This window comes from Lacerta agilis, chromosome 3 (assembly GCF_009819535.1).
Source record: "Lacerta agilis isolate rLacAgi1 chromosome 3, rLacAgi1.pri, whole genome shotgun sequence".
NCBI classification, from domain to species: Eukaryota; Metazoa; Chordata; class Lepidosauria; order Squamata; family Lacertidae; genus Lacerta; species Lacerta agilis.
This window is the reverse complement of record NC_046314.1, coordinates 58,353,816-58,372,666: the sequence shown is the minus strand read 5'-3', so window position 1 is coordinate 58,372,666 and position 18,851 is coordinate 58,353,816. Positions and strand designations below refer to the sequence as shown.

General features: G+C 43.1%; 1 protein-coding gene across 3 annotated transcripts in view; it reads left to right on the top strand.

Annotated features, from left to right (window-relative positions):
* The window catches only part of MAP3K5 (mitogen-activated protein kinase kinase kinase 5), a 97,520-nt gene that overhangs the window by 28,411 nt on the left and 50,258 nt on the right, over window positions 1-18,851 (top strand). For all 3 annotated transcript variants that reach the window (XM_033143865.1, XM_033143866.1, XM_033143867.1), the window contains exons 4-7: window positions 4,014-4,207; window positions 8,544-8,712; window positions 12,312-12,418; window positions 17,521-17,691. In XM_033143865.1, the coding sequence (XP_032999756.1) occupies window positions 4,014-4,207; window positions 8,544-8,712; window positions 12,312-12,418; window positions 17,521-17,691 (641 nt within the window). The remainder of the gene's footprint in view (window positions 1-4,013; window positions 4,208-8,543; window positions 8,713-12,311; window positions 12,419-17,520; window positions 17,692-18,851) is intronic.

Genomic DNA, 18,851 nt, shown 5'->3' with positions numbered 1-18,851 from the left:
GGCCTTGTGGGTTTTCTCCTTTGGTTGGCATCACAATTATCTAAACTGTTCAGTTTGTCAGATGGAACAGCCCTCCTTCTATTCCCCTTGTGTGAAGTTCAGGGGGATCTCTTGACCCCCTCACCTAGCCAGTACTGGGGAGAAAGGGAGGGGAGTCCCATTGTGTGAGTAGCAGTCCTTCCACAAGACTTTGGCTGGCGGGACTAACTGGGTGAGTGCATTCCCAAAGCACTTTATAGACAGCTGCAATCATGCAAAGGAGGAACAGTAGGGGAGCTGGGCAGGATATTTTTGTTTTTATTCTATATATTTTGTGGCTACATCAGGAACCGGAAATGTGTTTGAAAGAGATTATATTTTAGAAACAAGACACAGGAGGCTTCTGGATGTTTCCATTATGCAGACATGTCTTTCGATATTGAAGTGTTTTGTGCTGTTGACACCTTAATATGCTCTATCTCGCATGAACAGGTTAAACTGGTAACCTCTGGATGTCTGTCATAAATCTCTATAATGCAAAGTAGAGTAACCTGCCATATTTATATGTTGCTGATCTCCAAGTCCCATCACTCCCAGCCAGCTTATCTAACAGTCAGGAATGATGGTAGCTGGAGTCCATCAAGAGCTAGAAGAGCATAGGTTCCCCATCTGTGTTACGATAGATATGCACAATATGCTGGTTTTTGAGGAGATCAGGTCAAAGTTGTTGAGCTTTTTTTTAGGGAGGAAAGTCCCGGTTTTGGGGGGTACAACTCAAATTTGTTGAGCTGTTTTTACAGAGGAAAATGTCACAATTGAGTAAAGGGGTAATGGGAAAAGTCGCTCACCAAAAGATCACTAAGGAAACAAACTGCCTCACAGTGAAAACTCCGTCTTCCGTTCCACCAATCATGCGAAAATGGAGGGAAGGGCGAGGGGCCGGGGCCAGATGCTCTTATGCCAATGCAAAGTAAAAGGAGCCCGCGATCGACCGGAACCTCCCAGGGATCGACCAGTCGATCCTGATTGACCTGTTGGACACCCCTGCCCTAGTGGAAAGCTGTTCAAGGCTCACATTTTAGAAGTGCAACCATGCACCTTTAAATACATGCACCAAGAGCAATTTCCTGTGGAAACAAAGTCATGTTTTAATTCTTAGTAATTCCACTCAAGTTTCACCCCCTTGGGAGTTTTTTTTAAATAAAAAAACAAGGCTTGTAGTTTAAATTTTTAAAAAGCTCTTCAACAGCCTTTATCATGACTGTGCAAAAGGCACCAAGGACTTAGCAGAATCCCAGCAGAAGGCTGCAAATAAGGTCAGCACACAGCTGAACTGCAAGCATTGCAGTTATTTAAAAGCCTCAAACTTCAAAATGCAATCACATCCTGAATATTGCATGCATGGAATTGCATAATGTATGGACTGCTGTTTTCATATTTGCAAGAAACGCAAGTCTGCTTAGGACTGTGCTCCTCCTGCTTTGATTTTTGCGGAGCAGATATTTCTAATTCCACCACATCAAAGCTCTTAACCCTCTTAGCAACTCTCTGATGAAGAGCTAATGGTTGGAAGGGGATCCAGAGGGCTATATGAAATACAAGTGTGGGCGAGGTTCCTCACCCCTAGTTTATCACACTCAAAACAATTGTGACAATTGCTCCAGTAATGAAAGATGAGCAAGTTTGTCAACATTTCAATGTCCTGCAAATGTGTGTTGGTCTTATCCCTATTAGATAGCAAGTTAGATAGCAAGCAGTCTATTTTTTCTCCTTGTAAAAGTGGAGTCTCTGCTGTATATTTGTATTAATCACAATATTAGCACATGTTGACTTGATCGCTGAAAATTATGTGAGAAATGGGCTTAATAGTATGCTCTCAATTTTGCCATCTGTTACAACTGTTTGAAAGGAAAACCCTGTAGAGAAGTACTTTCAACAATAAGTCTTACGCAATACGGTTATTATGGATGGTCTCTGAAAGAGACACAGCAAGGGCTGTAGAAAGAAGAACTGATTCATCACCGACTCATCACCACAATTATATTGGCAATTTCGCTATCACACTAACCAAGCATAAGTACTGGATGATGTAATAATGAATGCTGTGAGATTACCACCTTGTCATGGTGTAGTGGTGACAGGCTCAATAATGAACATATCATAGCTTCTCTAAAGCTGGCAGGATCTTTATAGCCAAGAGGAGTTGTGATTATTGCACAGGGAGGGAATATAGATAATACAACTGCTAGCTTGTTTATTTGGAAATAAGTCCCAATGTGGCTTAAGGAAACAGGACTTTGTAATTCCAGTCTTTTGCTATAAGTTCTCATTAGGGTTGTGTTTATTTCAGTAACAGAAACTAGATAACTTCTGAGAGTTCCCTGTAACATTCCCTACAGCAGTAAAACAGTGATAAGGACACCACCGTAGATTTACTAAGAAACTGATCTTACTCTGCTTGAGCTCTCTGACACCAAAATGAAGTTTCAACCATAATTTCTAAAATGTGAAAGCTCGCAGTGTAGATGGGGGCACATGCAAGCCCCATCCCACGTCCTCCTCAGTTCCTGGCCTTCCCTTTGTTATATGAAGGTGTGCAGGCCTTCCACACACGACATAGAGATGGTTGGGAACCGAGGACATAGGAAAGTTGAGGGCAGGGCTTGCATCAGTACCTGCGCTGCCCCCAACCCACAGATAGAGAGGTTTGCCTGAATACTCAAAACACCTGAACACGGCATTAACATCCACTGTAAATAACCTACCATGTGGACCTACTTCTTCACACAGTCATGAGAAGCCCACCTTGCTTGCCATCTGAAGTGTCATGGGTGATACAAGGTAGGGCTGTTTGAGTAGTTGTAAGTTGACTGAGAAATTCCCTCCTGAGGGAGGTACATTGAGCTTCATCATTACTAGGGAGGAGAGAACCACTAAAAACATACTGTATTTTTCCGTGTATAAGACTCCTTATGTGGGGGAGGAAGGGAAAGGAGATTGTTAGTTATTTGAGACTCTTTAGGGTAGTGATAAAGTGGGATATCAAATCCAAACTCTTTTTCTCTTCTTATTCTTCCCCCATGTATAAGAACACCCCCTGTTTTGGGGAACTCCAAATTAAGAAAACACCCCCCCCCCCCAGCACTACCCATGTTTACGATGTGCCCCAATTTTAAACCTAATTTTTGGGTTTAAAAACCTAGCCTTATACACTGAAAAATTTGGGTTCTGTTCCAATGAAATTATTTGCTTATTTCAAACAATTTATATACTGCTTGATTGTAAGAAAAAACAAACAAGCCCCCACCTCAAGGCAGTTGTCAGCAGTTTTGTTGATCTCTTTGTGATCCTTGTGGTTAGTTTTGCTTTTGCTGTTGGGTTAGCAATGTTTTATTGCTCTGTTGTTGTCTGCTGCCTTGCGGATCCACATGGGTGGAAATGTGAAATATTAGTACCGTAAGTTAAATAGTAATCAATCAGTGTACCACTGAGCTTGCGAACAATATCCTTAAAAAAACCCAACTACTTACAAACCCAAACCTGAATTGTTTTAAAGCAAATGTGAGCCACCTGCAACCTTTGGTCTAATGTTATGAAACCCTCAGCTCTCAGCCAACCTCTCTCCCCTCCCAGCTGGGGAAAAGCACACAGAGAGATAAAATACAGGTAAAGATGATGGAAAGAAAGAGAAAGGGCTGTGCACTTCTCTCTTTGGGCTTTGCCCCACTAGCTGCTAGCTTTTGACCCAACTGCAACTGGCATGTGGTCCTTGACAGATAACCCCCAAGGGATTGTGGTAATCAACAGAAAGAAACATTGTCAACCCCTCTTTTAAAGCTTCAACAGAATAGCATTGAATATAGGTTATATAGCACTGGGTTATATCCAACTAAGTCATACTCAGATTAGACTTATTGACATGAATTGACATGTTATTCAAGTCCATTGATTTCAATGGGTCCAGTGGTTTAGCTTTAATAAAGCATTCTTGTGCCGTAATTAATACAGAGTGTATATTTTTATATCTCCCGTAGATGTGCACTGGTAACTACATATTTGTACCATATATGATAACTCCCCATAACAAAGTCTACTGTTGTGACAGCAGTTTTATGAAAGGACTAACTGAGCTGATGCAGCCCAGCTTTGAACTTCTGCTCGGGCCAATATGTTTACCTTTGGTTGACCGTTTCATTCAACTTTTGAAGGTGGCACAGGCCAGCTCAAGGTAAGGATCCTCACCATAATGCAATCTTCTGCCAAATTCACACGTGAAAGCCTTTCAAGAGGGGGAGAAACATCAGTGAGACAAGTACAGGATATGGTAGTAGCATCCAAGGGATGATAAACTGGGTGTTCTTAGGTTGTACAGTGAAATTGTCCCATTCATTCAAGGACTTCTGCATGTGCAATTGCACTTCCTCCTACTCTTCTTCCATCCCCACACACTTCCCACCATTCTACTTTAGGGTTTGGGAGAGCCCCAGAACAAATTTTTGGTGTGTGCATGTCAGGAGATGGTGGAGAAGTTTTATTGCACAAGCACAAGTGTTTATGCAAATGGAACAACTTGGTCAGGTGCAACCTTGTGTGTAGGAGCATTCTTTGTATTGGGAGTCACCTGGGTGGGGTGACATTGTTCCTGGTCAAGCTGCTTGATAGCAAGGCCAATGCACCCCAGCTGTGATATCACTGAAACTGGAGAGAACCCACAATCCTACCTCAACTTCTTCAAAAACTCAAGAAGCTGAAGAGACTACCTGAAAAGTAAAAAGTGGGTCTGGGAAGTGATGTGAGGTGAGAATATTTTCCGGAGAATATTCTCTGCCAGAAAATTCTCCATAGAATATTCTCCACAAACTGTAAATTCTAATGTAAGAACCAGTTTTATAACATTTTAAAAATCTAGTAAATAGTAAGTCAAGCTGTGATATTGCCAGTGTAAGTAATGAATAATGATTACTGGGCATTGTGTCATTCACCATTGGCAGTTCTGAAATGTGAACTACAGAAAACATTTTTTTTTTAGCTTTAAAACTAAATGAACATTTGAATTTGAACATTTGAATTTGAACATTTGAATTTGTATGTATTTGAATTTGAACATTTGAATTTGTATGTATTTCAGCTATATGTAATAGCCTTTTTTCTATTTTGGTGTGACCTTATTCTTAGCAATTCTATACCCGTGGCCATACAGTGCGATTTTTAAAAAAACCAGAAAGTAGCTTTAATGCTTTGTACACTTAACGTACCTAGGCCTATACCAGGGGTCTGCAACCTTTAAGACACAAAGAGCCACTTGGACCCGTTTCCAAAGGGAAAAAAAACCCTGGGAGCCGCAAAACCATTGCGACATTTAAAACAAATATAACGCTGCATATATTGTTTCTTACCTTAATGCAATAATAATAAATAACGTATAGGAGCCAATGCAAAGTATAATTAGTAAAAACAACAAGAATAAGTTCTTACTTTTTTGCATTGACTCAGGGGCGTACCCAGGATCAAAACTGGGGGGGGGGGCAAGCCATGGTCCTTCAGGTTGTGACATTTCAGCACGGAAAGGCGAATGAAACCAAAATTTTAGGGAAATTATAGCAGTGCTTTATTACAGTAGTTATTACAATTATTTGCTTGGTTTTTTAAAAATTTTATTCTAGTTACATGTCTTATACCAGGGGTGGCCAACTCCCAAGAAACTGTGATCTACTTTCAGCAGTGATCTACCCCCGTTTTTTGGGGTTCAGCTCAAAGTTGTTTTGGGGGGGGGTGTGGTGGGTGGGAGAGAGGGCTTCCCCCTCTAAGATAGGTTGGCAAGCGAACTAAGAAAGAAAGAAAAAGGGGGGTGGGAATGGAAAAGTGGGGTGGAAAAATATAAATTGGGGGTGGGGTGGGTGGGAGAGAGGGCTTCCCCCTCTAAGATAGGTTGGCAAGCGAATTAATAAAGAAAGAAAAAGGGGGTGGGAATGGAAAAGTGGGGTGGAAAAATATAAATTGGGGGTGGGGTGGGGTGGGGAGAATATCTATTAAAAATATGTAGTAGTTTAAAAAATAAAAATAAAGGGGGAAAATCTTTTTCTTCTTTTTCCTTTTTTTGAAAACAAAAACAAAAGGGGAAGAGAAAAGAAAAAGGGGGATAGAGGGAGAAAAGGGTAATAATAAAAATTCAAATAGAGTGGCTGCAGCAGCTGTGGGGGGTGTTTGTTTATTTTTCGTTTGTTTGTTTGTTTGTTTTAAAAAATGGGATTTCTCCCCTTGGATTAAAAAAGGAGGGGAGGAAAAAAAGAGAGGGGGGTGGGAGAGCAAGGCAAAAAGCCAAAAAGCAAAAAACAGGTTTTTTGGGGGGGGGGAATCGCGCCAGGCTCTGCAGCGCGCCGGCCTCGGGGCTCCGGGCCCCCGAGCCGCCCTTGGGGCCATCGTTGAGCATGTACACCGCCCGCAGCGAGTGCTGGCGAAGCACCGGTTGGCGGAGGTTTCAGAAGCAGCCCGGACGTTTTCGCCGCCGCCGCCCGGCCTTCCTGTTGCACGGCGGCGCAGGAAGGCTCCGAGTCCCGGCCGGGCCCCCGGGTGCCCCCCGGATCCCGCTGCCAAAGAGGCGCCGGACGGCGAGGCGGAGCAGCAAAGCCAGGCGGAGGCGGCAGCAGCACCATCCGGTGACCGACGCCGGGAAGGTCCCCCGCCCGCCCGCCTCTCCGGGGGCGGGGAAGGCGCAACGGAGCCAAGCCCCACAAGGACACCCCAGCCGCCCGCCGGGCCCGACACTCCAAGGAGGGAAGCGGGCAGGCGCGGCGGGTCAGGAGGACGGCGCGGCGGGCGCAGCCCAGGCGGGCCAGGAGCGCAGCGCAGTGCCCCCACCACTCCGCGCCACCTCTGCGCCCCAGGCAGCCGCCCCGGAGCCGAAGGAGGAGCGCCTGTTGCGCGCTCACAGTGGCGGGCCACGGCGGGGACGGCCCCGCTCCGCTCCGCCAACTGCGCTGCCGCTGTCGCACCAGGCCCCGCCTCCCCCGGCTGCCCCCTCCCTCCCTCTCTCTCTGCCCCCTGCAAACCGCCCCTCCATCGCGGGCAGGGCTGGCGCGTCTTCCCTCCGGCCGAGGAGTTCTCAGGCGCAGTGCCCCCACCACTCCGCGCCACCTCCGCGCCCCAGGCAGCCGCCCCGGAGCCGAAGGAGGAGCGCCTGTTGCGCGCTCACAGTGGCGGGCCGCGGCGGGGACGGCCCCGCTCCGCTCCGCCAACTGCGCTGCCGCCGTCGCACCAGGCCCCGCCCCCCGCGCCTCCCCCCGGCTGCCCCCTCACTCCCTCTCTCTCTGCCCCCTGCAAACCGCCCCTCCATCGCTGGCAGGGCTAGCGCGTCTTCCCTCCGGCCGAGGAGTTCTCAGGCGCAGTGCCCCCACCACTCCGCGCCACCTCCGCGCCCCAGGCAGCCGCCCCGGAGCCGTGGCAGGGCCGCGAAAGAGCCGCATGCGGCTCCAGAGCCGCAGGTTCCTGACCCCCGGCCTATACAATCAATTTCAAGTTTGGTACAAAAAAATCAAAGAATGTGAATTCACTGCATTGCCCTATTGAATAAAAGTATCTGTACAGTTTTTGGTTGCCACCTGAACAAGTTTACCCATGAATAAACATGTATATTAACTAATTATATCATTTTCAATGCATTAAAATGAACATTCTCCTATTTTAAATGAAATTTCTCTAATATTCTCATTAATCAAGAATATTCTCAAGAATATTCACCAAAAGATTATTCTCAAGAATTTAACATCACTAGGTCTGGGAGGGGTAGAGAGACACCACTTCTTTTTGTACCCCTTCCACTGAAAATGAGAAGTTGTCCCAGAAGAGCCTTGGTCTCAACAAGAAAAAGAAGTACACAACTCTCTCCCAGCTTCCAACATCCCTTACCATGCTAAACTATGTACAGTGGTGCCCCGCTAGACGAATGCCTCGCTAGACGAAAAACTCGCTAGACGAAAGGCATTAGCTAGCGAAAGGCTGTCTTGCAAGACGAATTTTCCTATGGGCTTGCCTCGCAAGATGGAAAAAAATTCCCCCCCGTCAAACCGCTATTCTCCCGTTGGTGCTTCGCAAGACGAAAAATTCACTATACGACAGCACTCGCAGAACGATTTTTTTTTCGTCTTGCGAAGCACCACTGTATATGAAACATGGGATGTGACTTCTGTTCATGCATCCCTTGTATTGCAAATATTTTGTGTTCTTCTGAATTTAAAGGGATGAAGCATGTTATATGGCTGCATTACAGAAGTGATCAGCTTGCAGTTTCCTGCATTCATTCCATATGTGCAGCTCTTTATTGCAGGGTTGGGGAATCTATGTCCCTCCAGAGGTTATTGGACTATAACTCCTATCATTCTTGACATCACCTTTCATTACCTTGGTTTGTCTTCCTGGTTCTCTTACTGCCAGTTATTGTCCCCAGTAGCAGTAGAATGAGAGTCCCACGCTCGTATTTCATCATTGTGTCTACTGTAGAATCAGGTAGTCAAGTAGCTGTCCTTGAATATTCAGGCTTAAATTGATAGTTTTATTTTCCATTCTAGTCAATACTTCAGGGAGTCAATTCTTAATGATATCCGAAAAGCACGTAACTTATACACGGGAAAAGAACTAGCCACAGAACTGGCCAGGATACGACAACGGGTGGATAACATTGAGCTTCTGTCTGCTGACATTGTGATAAACCTGTTGTTGTCTTACAGAGATATTCAGGTAGGCTCCTATTGTTTAATTTGAATGTATTGCTCCTGTTATCCAACCAACATATTTCTTCTCACTACTAACATATTTAATTCATTGTAACAAAATCATACTCCGTGGAGTGCTCCTGTTCACTGTTCCTAGAAGTCAGATGTGCCTTCTTCCATAGATATTTCATTCCAGTTCCACCTCCCAGCGGGTTTCCCACACACACACCCTGGTCAATCAGCTTTCCATGGCTAGCTAAACACACAAGGCCCTTATTTCGGAGGAAGCTTGCCCCCATTAAGGTCTCCCCCCAAAAAAGATGTTTTTCTCTTACTGTAAGTCTGTATTGATTTATCATTTTGACATTTGCCTTCCTGGTGGGGTGGGGGAATAGATATTTAACAAATAAATAAGGTAAAACCTTTGTGGGTTTCCTGAGCCTGCTAATATTTCCCTCTAGAGCAGGGGTGGCCAACTTCCAAGAGACTGCGATCTACTCACAGAGTTAAAAACTGGCAGTGATCTACCCCCTTTTGGGGGGTTCAGGTCAAAGTTGTTGAGCTTTTTTAAGGAAGGAAGGCCCTGTTTTTTGGGGTTATGTAAAAGTTGTTGAGCTTCTTTGGGGAGGAGGAAAGCAACATTGAGCTTTTTTAAAGGAAGGAAAGCCCTTTTTTGGTGGTTCAGGTCATTTTAGGGGCAAAGAAGTTGAGGTTTTTTTTTAGGGCAGCCAAAGTTTTTTATCTTCTTTGGGGGGAGCCACTGATCTACCAGTGATCTACCACAGACATCCAGTGATCTACCGGTAGATCACGATCTACCTGTTGGACATACCTGCTCTAGAGCATCAGTGGAGAACCTCATTCCTCTAGGCCAGTGATGGCCAAACTTGGCCCTCCAGCTGTTTTTGGACTACATCTCCCACCATCCCTAGCTAACAGGACCAGTGGTCAGGGATGATGGGAATTGTTGTCCCAAAACAGCTGGAGGGCCAAGTTTGGCCACCACTGCTCTGGGCCATGGGTAGGCAAACTTAAGGCCCGGGAGCCGGAGCCGGCCCAATCGCCTTCTAAATCCAGCCCGCGGATGGTCTGGGAATCAGAGTGTTTTTACATGAGTAGAATGTGTGCTTTTATTTAAAATGCACCTCTGGGTTATTTGTGGGGAATAGGAATTTGTTCATTTTTTTCCCAAAGTATAGTCCGGCCCCCCACAAGGTCGGAGGGAAGGTGGACTGGCCCCCTGCTGAAAAAGTTTGCTGACCCCTGCTCTAGGCCTCTCTTATCTACCCTTACAACACTTCCTAGGCCACACCCCCTCAGTGGCCCTGCTTCCCATCCCTGGTAATTTTTCATGGTTGAAATGTGTCCTTCAACCTTGGTAATGCCTACCACACAAAAGTAAACTTTGCATTAGCTTGCTTGCCCGCTTTTGTCTCTGACCCCACCCACCATTGGGCATGTGGCCCTCGGAAGCTTGCACAGAAGGGAATGTGGCCCTTGGGTTCCACACCTCTGCTCTAGAACACGGGTTTTGGCTACATGAGCAGTGAGTGGCACACACACCGGAACATCAGAAATAGAGGGAATTAATATCTGCTGCAGAGACCCATTTCAGAAAATTCTCAAAGCAAATGCTTGACCAGTAAATAGATCTGGGTCAGCTGCTGCTTCCAGTGAAAAGAGCCTGGTGACGCATGTAGGGAGCTCTGGACAAATGGCTCACTGGCACTTATGTCTCACTGCAGAGTGAAAGCACTCATGCAGTTGCCAGATTTAAAAACAGAACTTTGTTGCCATGGCAACTTTGTGTACATCTATGCCTAGGCCTGTGGAAAGGGATGAGTGTATAATGGCTAGGATTCTGAATTCCTTTTTTAAAAAGTCTATTATTATTATGCATATTGGAGAACACTGTGTTAAGTTTGGTAGCTGGGTTATAAAGAAATTATGTGAGAAAATTCCATGCTTTTGCTGGGACTTTTAGTGTGAGCTGAAAGAGTCCCAGTGCAACATAGGAAGCTCTCTCATACTGACTTAGATCCCCTCCCTTGCTATAGAACCCTACAGAAGTGTCATCTGATACTATGCAAGGAACCACTGTCAGATTAAGCTGCAGGAGTCCCTAGAAAGCTGCCTTACACTGCCTTGCTCCATATTGCCCCCATTGACTGGCAGTAGCTATGCCAGGACCTTCTGTATGTAAAGTGAGTGCTCTGCAACAGACCTATGGTCCTTCCACCATTCATGTACTTGTCCATGTGATGGTGCTTAGAAACCCCTGCTTGGAGGAGGGTGAGATAGGAGAGCTCACTTCTTATCTCCTTGCATCATTCTAAATGAAAACTATTTTAAAATCCTTCTGTGGAATCCTAACAGCCCATGGTAGTGCTTCTTCTCATACAGTCCGTGTTCTGCTTCCTGTGCCCAACAAAACTTTATATAGAAATCCACTTCCAGTATGACAGGAGGAGCTGCAGTTTGAATGAGAGCTCTGGAATGATTATACTGTATAGCTATGTGCCCAGGAACTGCTGGATGCCAGCCATTATATTTTCTTGGTTTCTTAGGCTGCTTTCATACGAGCCCACACTGGCATCCTTTATTCACTTTTTATGGGGCATCCAGACAGCATCGTTGTCAGCCTGTTGAATTTCAATGTTTTCTGTTAGCATCTAATTTTTTTTTTGGACCTGAGTTGCATTTTATTTTGTTTCGCTTTTGCAGTAAAGCAGCAGCCTGTCTACTTTGGAGATGCAAGACATTATTGAAGCTTTTCAAAGGCTCTTGTGCCTTTTAACTGAAACATTTCCTCCTTGTAAATTCAGTCTGTTTTTATTGCTTCCTGATAAATACAGGTGGGGGATTGGTGATAACAAGCCTATGTTAATTGCCCTTATAACCTCTCTTATACCTGTGTAAGTTTCTATTCCTGTGTGTAGAGAAAGCTTTAATTATTCATTTTACCTCATTTGTTATTTGCTATTAATGGTGCCTTTTCCTATAAAAAAAAGAAATATGGCTTAATTATGCTTAATTAAATCACCACCTGCACCCCCCTTTTTTCAGTTCAGGGGCACATTTGGAATTCTGGCACAACAAAACATGCATTTCACAAAAGAAAAACTGGTGATGTTCAGAACCAGCCCACAAACACACAAAAAGGCATCAAGATCTTCTACTACCCTACCAACCAATATAACACAGACTAAAAGGGAGGCAATCCTCCCCCAAACCTTCATTTTGGTGGGTGGGCAAGTTGCCTTGGTGGGTGCTACAATGGGGACATCAGGCTTAAATTAGTGCTTTTAAAATGAACAGTGCAATATTATGAATGCCTGCTGAGAAGTAAGTCATTCAATGAGACTCTCTCACACATAACTGGGTAGAGGGTTGCAACCTAAATGAAGGTGGCAGTTGAATGGAAGCAGAAAGAGGATGGTTGAGTAAGAGCTCTTTCATTGGATAATGAAGACCATTATGATTATAGTGTCCACTTTAACTTGTGCCCCTCCAGGTGCAACTATTAAATCATTTTGTCATGTCAGAAGTACACCAGGAAAGTTGTTTATTTCCCTTTCTTGCTATAATGACTTAAATAAATCCTTTCATTCTGTTTCTTGGAAGGATTATGATTCTATTGTGAAGCTGGTAGAGACATTAGAGAAACTTCCAACCTTTGACTTGGCTTTGCATCATCATGTGAAGTTTCATTATGCATTTGCACTGAACAGGTAAGAGCTTTCCTTCCTAATGAAATTTTGTCGGTTTCATGTAAGTCATTTCCTTAAATGTTCCTTCTACAAAGGCTTGAAGCTTTTCTCCGCTTTTTCAGTAGAACCTCTTGTTCAAGTCACATGTCTCTTTCTGCATCTCCCCTGCCTTCTTTACCTCTTCTTCTTCTTCTTCTTCTTCTTCTTCTTCTTCTTCTTCTTCTTCTTCCTTCACACCATGGGAGTTAGATTTGGCATTCCATCTGTGTGAAAATCGGTATTTAACTTTCCTTTCTGCACATGATTATGAAAGCAGTTTGATCAAATAGAAAACATGAAGAGACGGTTGTTGATTGAACAATCCATGAAATGTACTCAAAAAACATAAAGTACAAATCGGCACAATTCTGACCAGACGTGATGTGCAGCATGCACACTGATGTAAATGTGCACAATGTACTGTAGGCATGTAATTGTAAGAATACAACATGACTTCTCTATGGCTGAAAGAATTAGCCTGTATGAATACTCTCTTAGGACTAGAATGGTAGACTAAAATTTTGAGCCATGGTTCTCTAAATTGTGCATGAGGCAAACAGGGCATGGCAGGGTGCAGTAGGGCATGGGGCATGTAGAATTGTTAAGATAAATGAAATCTCTGTGTTGCATCTTTAGTATGTTAGTCACTTGGTGACTTATTTATGATCAGAGCCATCAGTACAGTAATCAAATATCATTAAGATTTCATTGCACCTGAGATGGAGGCAGTTCGCTCACTTAGAGCTAGCCTAGATATCTACATCAATGGTGTTCCCTGGTGGAAAATGGAATGCTTATGACTTGAGGGTCTTAATTTACATAATGAATTGTGCTAAACAAGTTAGCGAAGTCATCACTATTCCGGTGTGGAGTTTTTGACACCTGGCTATTTCTGTCTCAGATTGTATACGGGCCAAAAATTGAAGCTTAGTCTGGTCAAGACAGAGATTTTGTTGAATTGTGTGACCTGTGCAGTGGTGTTCAGCTTGTTCTGGATGCACTCCCTCAAAAGGTTTTGGAGAGCTGAAACACCCAGTTTTGCTACTGGAGACCAATTGGCATATATGCAATATGGTACCTTTTACCAGCTAAGGCAAGTTCTCCAGTTATAACTAAAATGAACCCTCTGAGGAAGAGCCAGTTTGTTCACAGCATGTCTGGTGCAAAACATTTGTTGGAATGTCTCTACATTGAAAATTATTTTTTCCTGCACTTTTGGGCTTGCATCTACTTTTGTAGCTCAAATTGATGCCTCCCCATTCTTTTGCCTTTGCATCAGCTATGATTCCCCTTGGAGGGAGAGAATACCTGGCTACTGGTATCCATTTTCTGGGAACCTCCAATTTAGACTGAAGTATGTGGGGTTTCCTCTGAAGACATTTCAGAAACTTCAGTTCGAAACAGAGATGCTCGACTATTAATTGGGAATGGCTGTGGGAAATAGTTGTTTTGAAAAATGAAAACACTTGCTGCCATTCAGTTACCAAGCACAGTCAAAGGTTCTGTTGCTTTTACAAAGCTCAAAACAGCTTAGGACCCAGATAACTCTTAAAAGACTACTTTTTCACCTGAGCTGACCAAACTTTACAGTCCTCATCAATGGCCCTTCCTTGAGTCCCCCCACTCTTCTGAAGCTGAGCTGGTGGTGACTGTTGTGTGCTGTGCCCTCAGTTGTCCTGTGTGGAGGTGGAATGCCTTTCTCATGAGGCTCACTTGGCACTGAATCTGATGTCCTCCTGACACCAGGCAATGATTTACCCAGACCTTCCAGCATGTCATGAAGCTGGTTTAAACTGAGGGTATTTTTTTTTATTTTTTTACTGATTCTGCTGGGTTTATGCTTGTATTTGTTGGGTTCGTTTTAATGTTGTTCTGCTGTGCATGATACTGTTTTTTTATTATTGTTGTGAATCAGTCTTGGGAGTTGTTATTTTATCCACCTTGCAAATTTTGTAAAATGAAGGGAAGCATATAAATATTTTAGGCTAATAAATATTGTCACTAGAGGCTAGCATCCTCGTGACGAGTGCAATGTTTAGACCATCTCTTGTTTGCAAGACATCTGGTGATGTGCATATATGAAATGCCTTATCTGGATCACGAAATAAAGCACAATGTAAGCTCTAATTCACTGCTGTGCTACATAATGCAATAGTCTATGATTCTTGTTCTTTATGCTGATTGCTACCATTAGAAATAATGCTTCCCCTACACACCCACACACCCACACCCCTACTTTTTCTTTCCTGGAATAAATTAGACCTCACCTGACCCTGGTCCCTTCCTCTCTCCTCCAATTTCTTTTGATCTGCATTGTACCGGGACGTGACACTGATTTCAGTTACCTTTGAGGAAGCTCATTGGACCAAGATTTGAAACCTTCTGCCATATATAACATACAAGCTGCTATGGTTATATGCCCTAGCATAACCATGCAGAGAGGTTATTATCAGTGGGGCAAGCTCAGAACTGGGCAGCAAAACGTTGGGCTACAGTGCAGCCAATACTCCATTTGCAATGCCGCCACTGTCTTCTGGCAGCTGCCAGTTTATTTCACACAGTGATATCTGAGGTTGCTTGGGAAATAGGTGGGACAAAATAGCTTCTGTTAGGAAGTGGCAGCGGATAACAAGAAGCAGAGGGCAACTGATTGGGCTCTGAACTTTGGCTTTCTTTCTTATCAGATTTGGAAGCTCTGCACCTGGACAAATTTGGTCTTCCTGAGGAATTCCTTTAGCTATCTAGCAACAAAGCTGTGCTTAGCACAGCATAGAATATGTTACGTATTGGGTTTCCTGAATATTTAATAGAATATATAAGGCACTCTGTCCCTGCATAAGAATATGCAGGGGCAACTATTGGTTTTTTAAAATATTATTTTAAAAAGGGAAATTGAACATTTCCTGGCTTTGAATGGGTATAAGGAGTATCATGGGTATCATGGCCACCTCATGAGAAGAGAAGACTCCCTAGAAAAGACCCTGATGTTGGGAAAGATGGAGGGCACAAGGAGAAGGGGACGACAGAGGATGAGATGGTTGGACAGTGTTCTCGAAGCTACTAACATGAGTTTGGCCAAACTGCGAGAGGCAGTGAAGGATAGGCGTGCCTGGCGTGCTCTGGTCCATGGGGTCACGAAGAGTCGGACACGACTGAACGACAACAACAACAACAAGGAGGACAAGGCTTGCATTTGAGTTGCCTTTGTCAACTTAGTGCCTTGCAGGCAGAGACTAATGGGACTTGTAGGCCAAAACGTCTGGAGGGCACCAGGTTGGTGAAGGTTCAGCTGAAAAGGGGCAGAAAAGATTTCATGGAAGAAGGTTGTTTTGAAGTGGGGTATGGAATAGGGTGAGTTGTGTGTGTGTCACTGGGCAAGCAAAGATGACATAGTGGAAGTGAATAGGCCAGTTCACAGGGTCAACTGAAATGATATTTAGCAATCTCTTTTCTCTAGACTAGTAATGTGTTCACATTGTAAGGAAGTTCTAGCTGTAATCTGTGAGCCATGATAGCTTTCACAGGCCTTGTGATAGTTGTAGTTATGGCACAATATGTCTAAACTTATATCATCATCATCATCATCATCATCATAAAGAAATGTACAGAAAGTTCACCTTCGTTGTAATCTTGAAGAATGGAAAGTGTGTGGGTACCAGCTTAAGTTTTGAATATCTCATAACAGTAAAAGTAAAATACTTTAGGCAACTTGAGGTAGGAGTGAGGCTCGTTCTGCTAATGTTTCAGCTTGAAACAATGCATTATTCCTTTGGCAAATAATGGGGTGGAAGCAGAATCATGTGAGTCTACTGCTCAGAGCAAATCCACTTGGAGCAAAGTGTCATATCCAGTTTTGGGATTTGTGCCTTGCACGGCTGATAAGCAGAGAGCAAAGTGGCAACCGGGAAGTAAACAGGTGAGGAAAATTACACCGCAAAAAATCTGGAGCAAATGTTGCCACCACTTAATCGGCATTTTACAAAATGGTTACATAACATATGTGACCTGAAATGGACTCTGTATTAACTGAATCTTTAGCCTCTTATAGCCATGTTAAATTTCTCATATCAGTCAGCTTTCTAGATGGAAAGTTGAGGACAAAGCAGAGATAAAATATAGTTGGAATGATGTGGAGAAAATCTAATTAATTTGATGATTTTGCCTCTTTGGGCATTCTTTATTTGTTCATTATTTTACAAAGCTGCAAAGCATAGAAAGGCACTCTTGAATGCCTCCTTCATTGTGTTGCTAGGGAAATATGGAGAGGGCTGCTTACCCAGGGATGCTTCAAATGTGACTAATTTCCTGCACGTATAGCTTCTGTGTAGAACAGCTATACAAACAAGGTCTAGATTACCATGTGTGATAATTGTACATGGGATAATTTCTTAGCATATAAACACACTGTACAAGCAGCAAAAGAAATCTGTATTTGAGAGTCGATGGCTTGTTTGTGTGCTTTTTCCTACTTGGAAAGCAATTCTGCATCTCAAAGAAACTTGCATTAATTTGAGGTCAGTCAAGGAATCAATGTTATCTGATGATCATGAGAACATGGAATGGGAAGACCTTCAAAAACTGGTCAGTGCAAGAATGGATTCTCCCTGCACTGACCAATCAGCAAATACCGGTAGTTTTATTTTTAGATTTCCTACTTCAGAGCAACAAACTATTTTTTTAAGTCAAAATGCCTCAACTGACTGTGACAGATTATGAGATCCATTTCCTGTTGCTACCTTTATTGCAACCCATTATGTTAAAACTCCAGATGAAAATCATGCTGCAAAGAGAAACTATTCTGTAATATCTGAACAGAGAATTTACTAAAATGTTCCCTGTTTCGTATGCATTATGCCAGACTGCCAGATGCCTAGAGTATAATTTTCTGTGAACAGCAAAAGGAGAAGGTTATTTTCATTCAATTAAATGAGACAGCTATCTTTAATCCCTGCCTTATCCCACAGCTCTATTCAAATTCCAGCCATGCCAAAAGAATGTAAAGTGTTCAGATATCAGGACAACAGAGAATTATGACAAATTCAAATGTTTGTATTCTTTTTTTTATTTTCTTTTTTAAAATCCAGGCGAAATCTTCCTGGAGACAGACAGAAAGCTCTAGATATTATGATACCTCTTGTGGAAAATGAGAGCCAAGTACCTTCAGATATGTACTGCCTTGTGGGACGGATCTACAAAGATATCTTCCTGGATTCTGGATTTGCAGATACAGAAAGTAGAGACCAAGGCACCTTATGGTAAGTAGCACCATGTTACATGTCTACATAATTTTAACAAAAACACTCCAGCTGACAATAGGAGTGGGAGTTGGGCTCCTTTTTTTCTATTTCTACAAACTCATGGCTACATAAAATTAATTAATAATCTAGTGAATAAATATGATTACAGTTAGACTTCACAGTTGATGTTGGAGGACAGGGGCCAACTCTTTCACTGCCAGAAGTTTTGTTTCATTATTTTCTGTTGCCCATTGAAGCATGCTCAATGAGTCCATATTGCTTATCTTCCTATCTTCTCTCATGATCTACTTGTTTCCAAGTTGAGGACAAGAGTGAATGCTGCTAGGTGATAGACTTTCTATTAATATCAACACAGCGATGACAAGTTAATTATTAGCTGTCAGATTTTTCTCAGACATGTTGCTGCTATAATGCTGACAGGGTAAATCAGGCAAGATGGTTTTCTTCCTCTTGCTAACAAGTCTCTAGCTAGTCTGGGTGTGGGCCCAAAGCTGTCAGCTGGTTGGGTTCAGCTTTTTGCCAGTTTCCAGTAGATGACTGTAGCCAAGCAGGCATAACCAAACAGCAGCCTATAGCAGAGAGAGAGAAGAGGGTTAAAGGAGGACAGATATTAGAAGTTGAAGAGAGTAAGTGACTTATTAACAACAAGCTTCCAGCATAGTACTAGGAGTTCTGCTACAAATGTTTAGAGCTGTTAAGTCATTAAATTGACCTTGTATACTGAATGTTTAGTTCCTTGTATACATGGTGTAAAAAGGCTGACATGCTGCTGCAGTTTTATTTTGTTTACATTGAGTTTTTATTATTGCGCTGGACAGACATTTTATGTGCTGTATTGATATAAAGGTTTGGCTTTAGCATTTAATGTATTACGGTACACTGTATTTTGTATTGTTTCCATGTGTATTTTTTAAAGGAGATTCTGTCGCACACTAAAGAAAAATTCCACCTAGACAGATTCTCCTAAAAGCCAGATATAAAAAGCTATTCAATTTTTATTAATTTTGAGAATTTTAAATATATTGTGAGACTGTGACTGGAAATAAAGCCTGTCACCTTGAAGGGCTTTTTACTCGCCAGCTGCATTTGTACATAATGCTAAACCGTGACTTTAGCACTACATGCACAAACTGAAACAAGCCCAAGCAAAGTCTTGG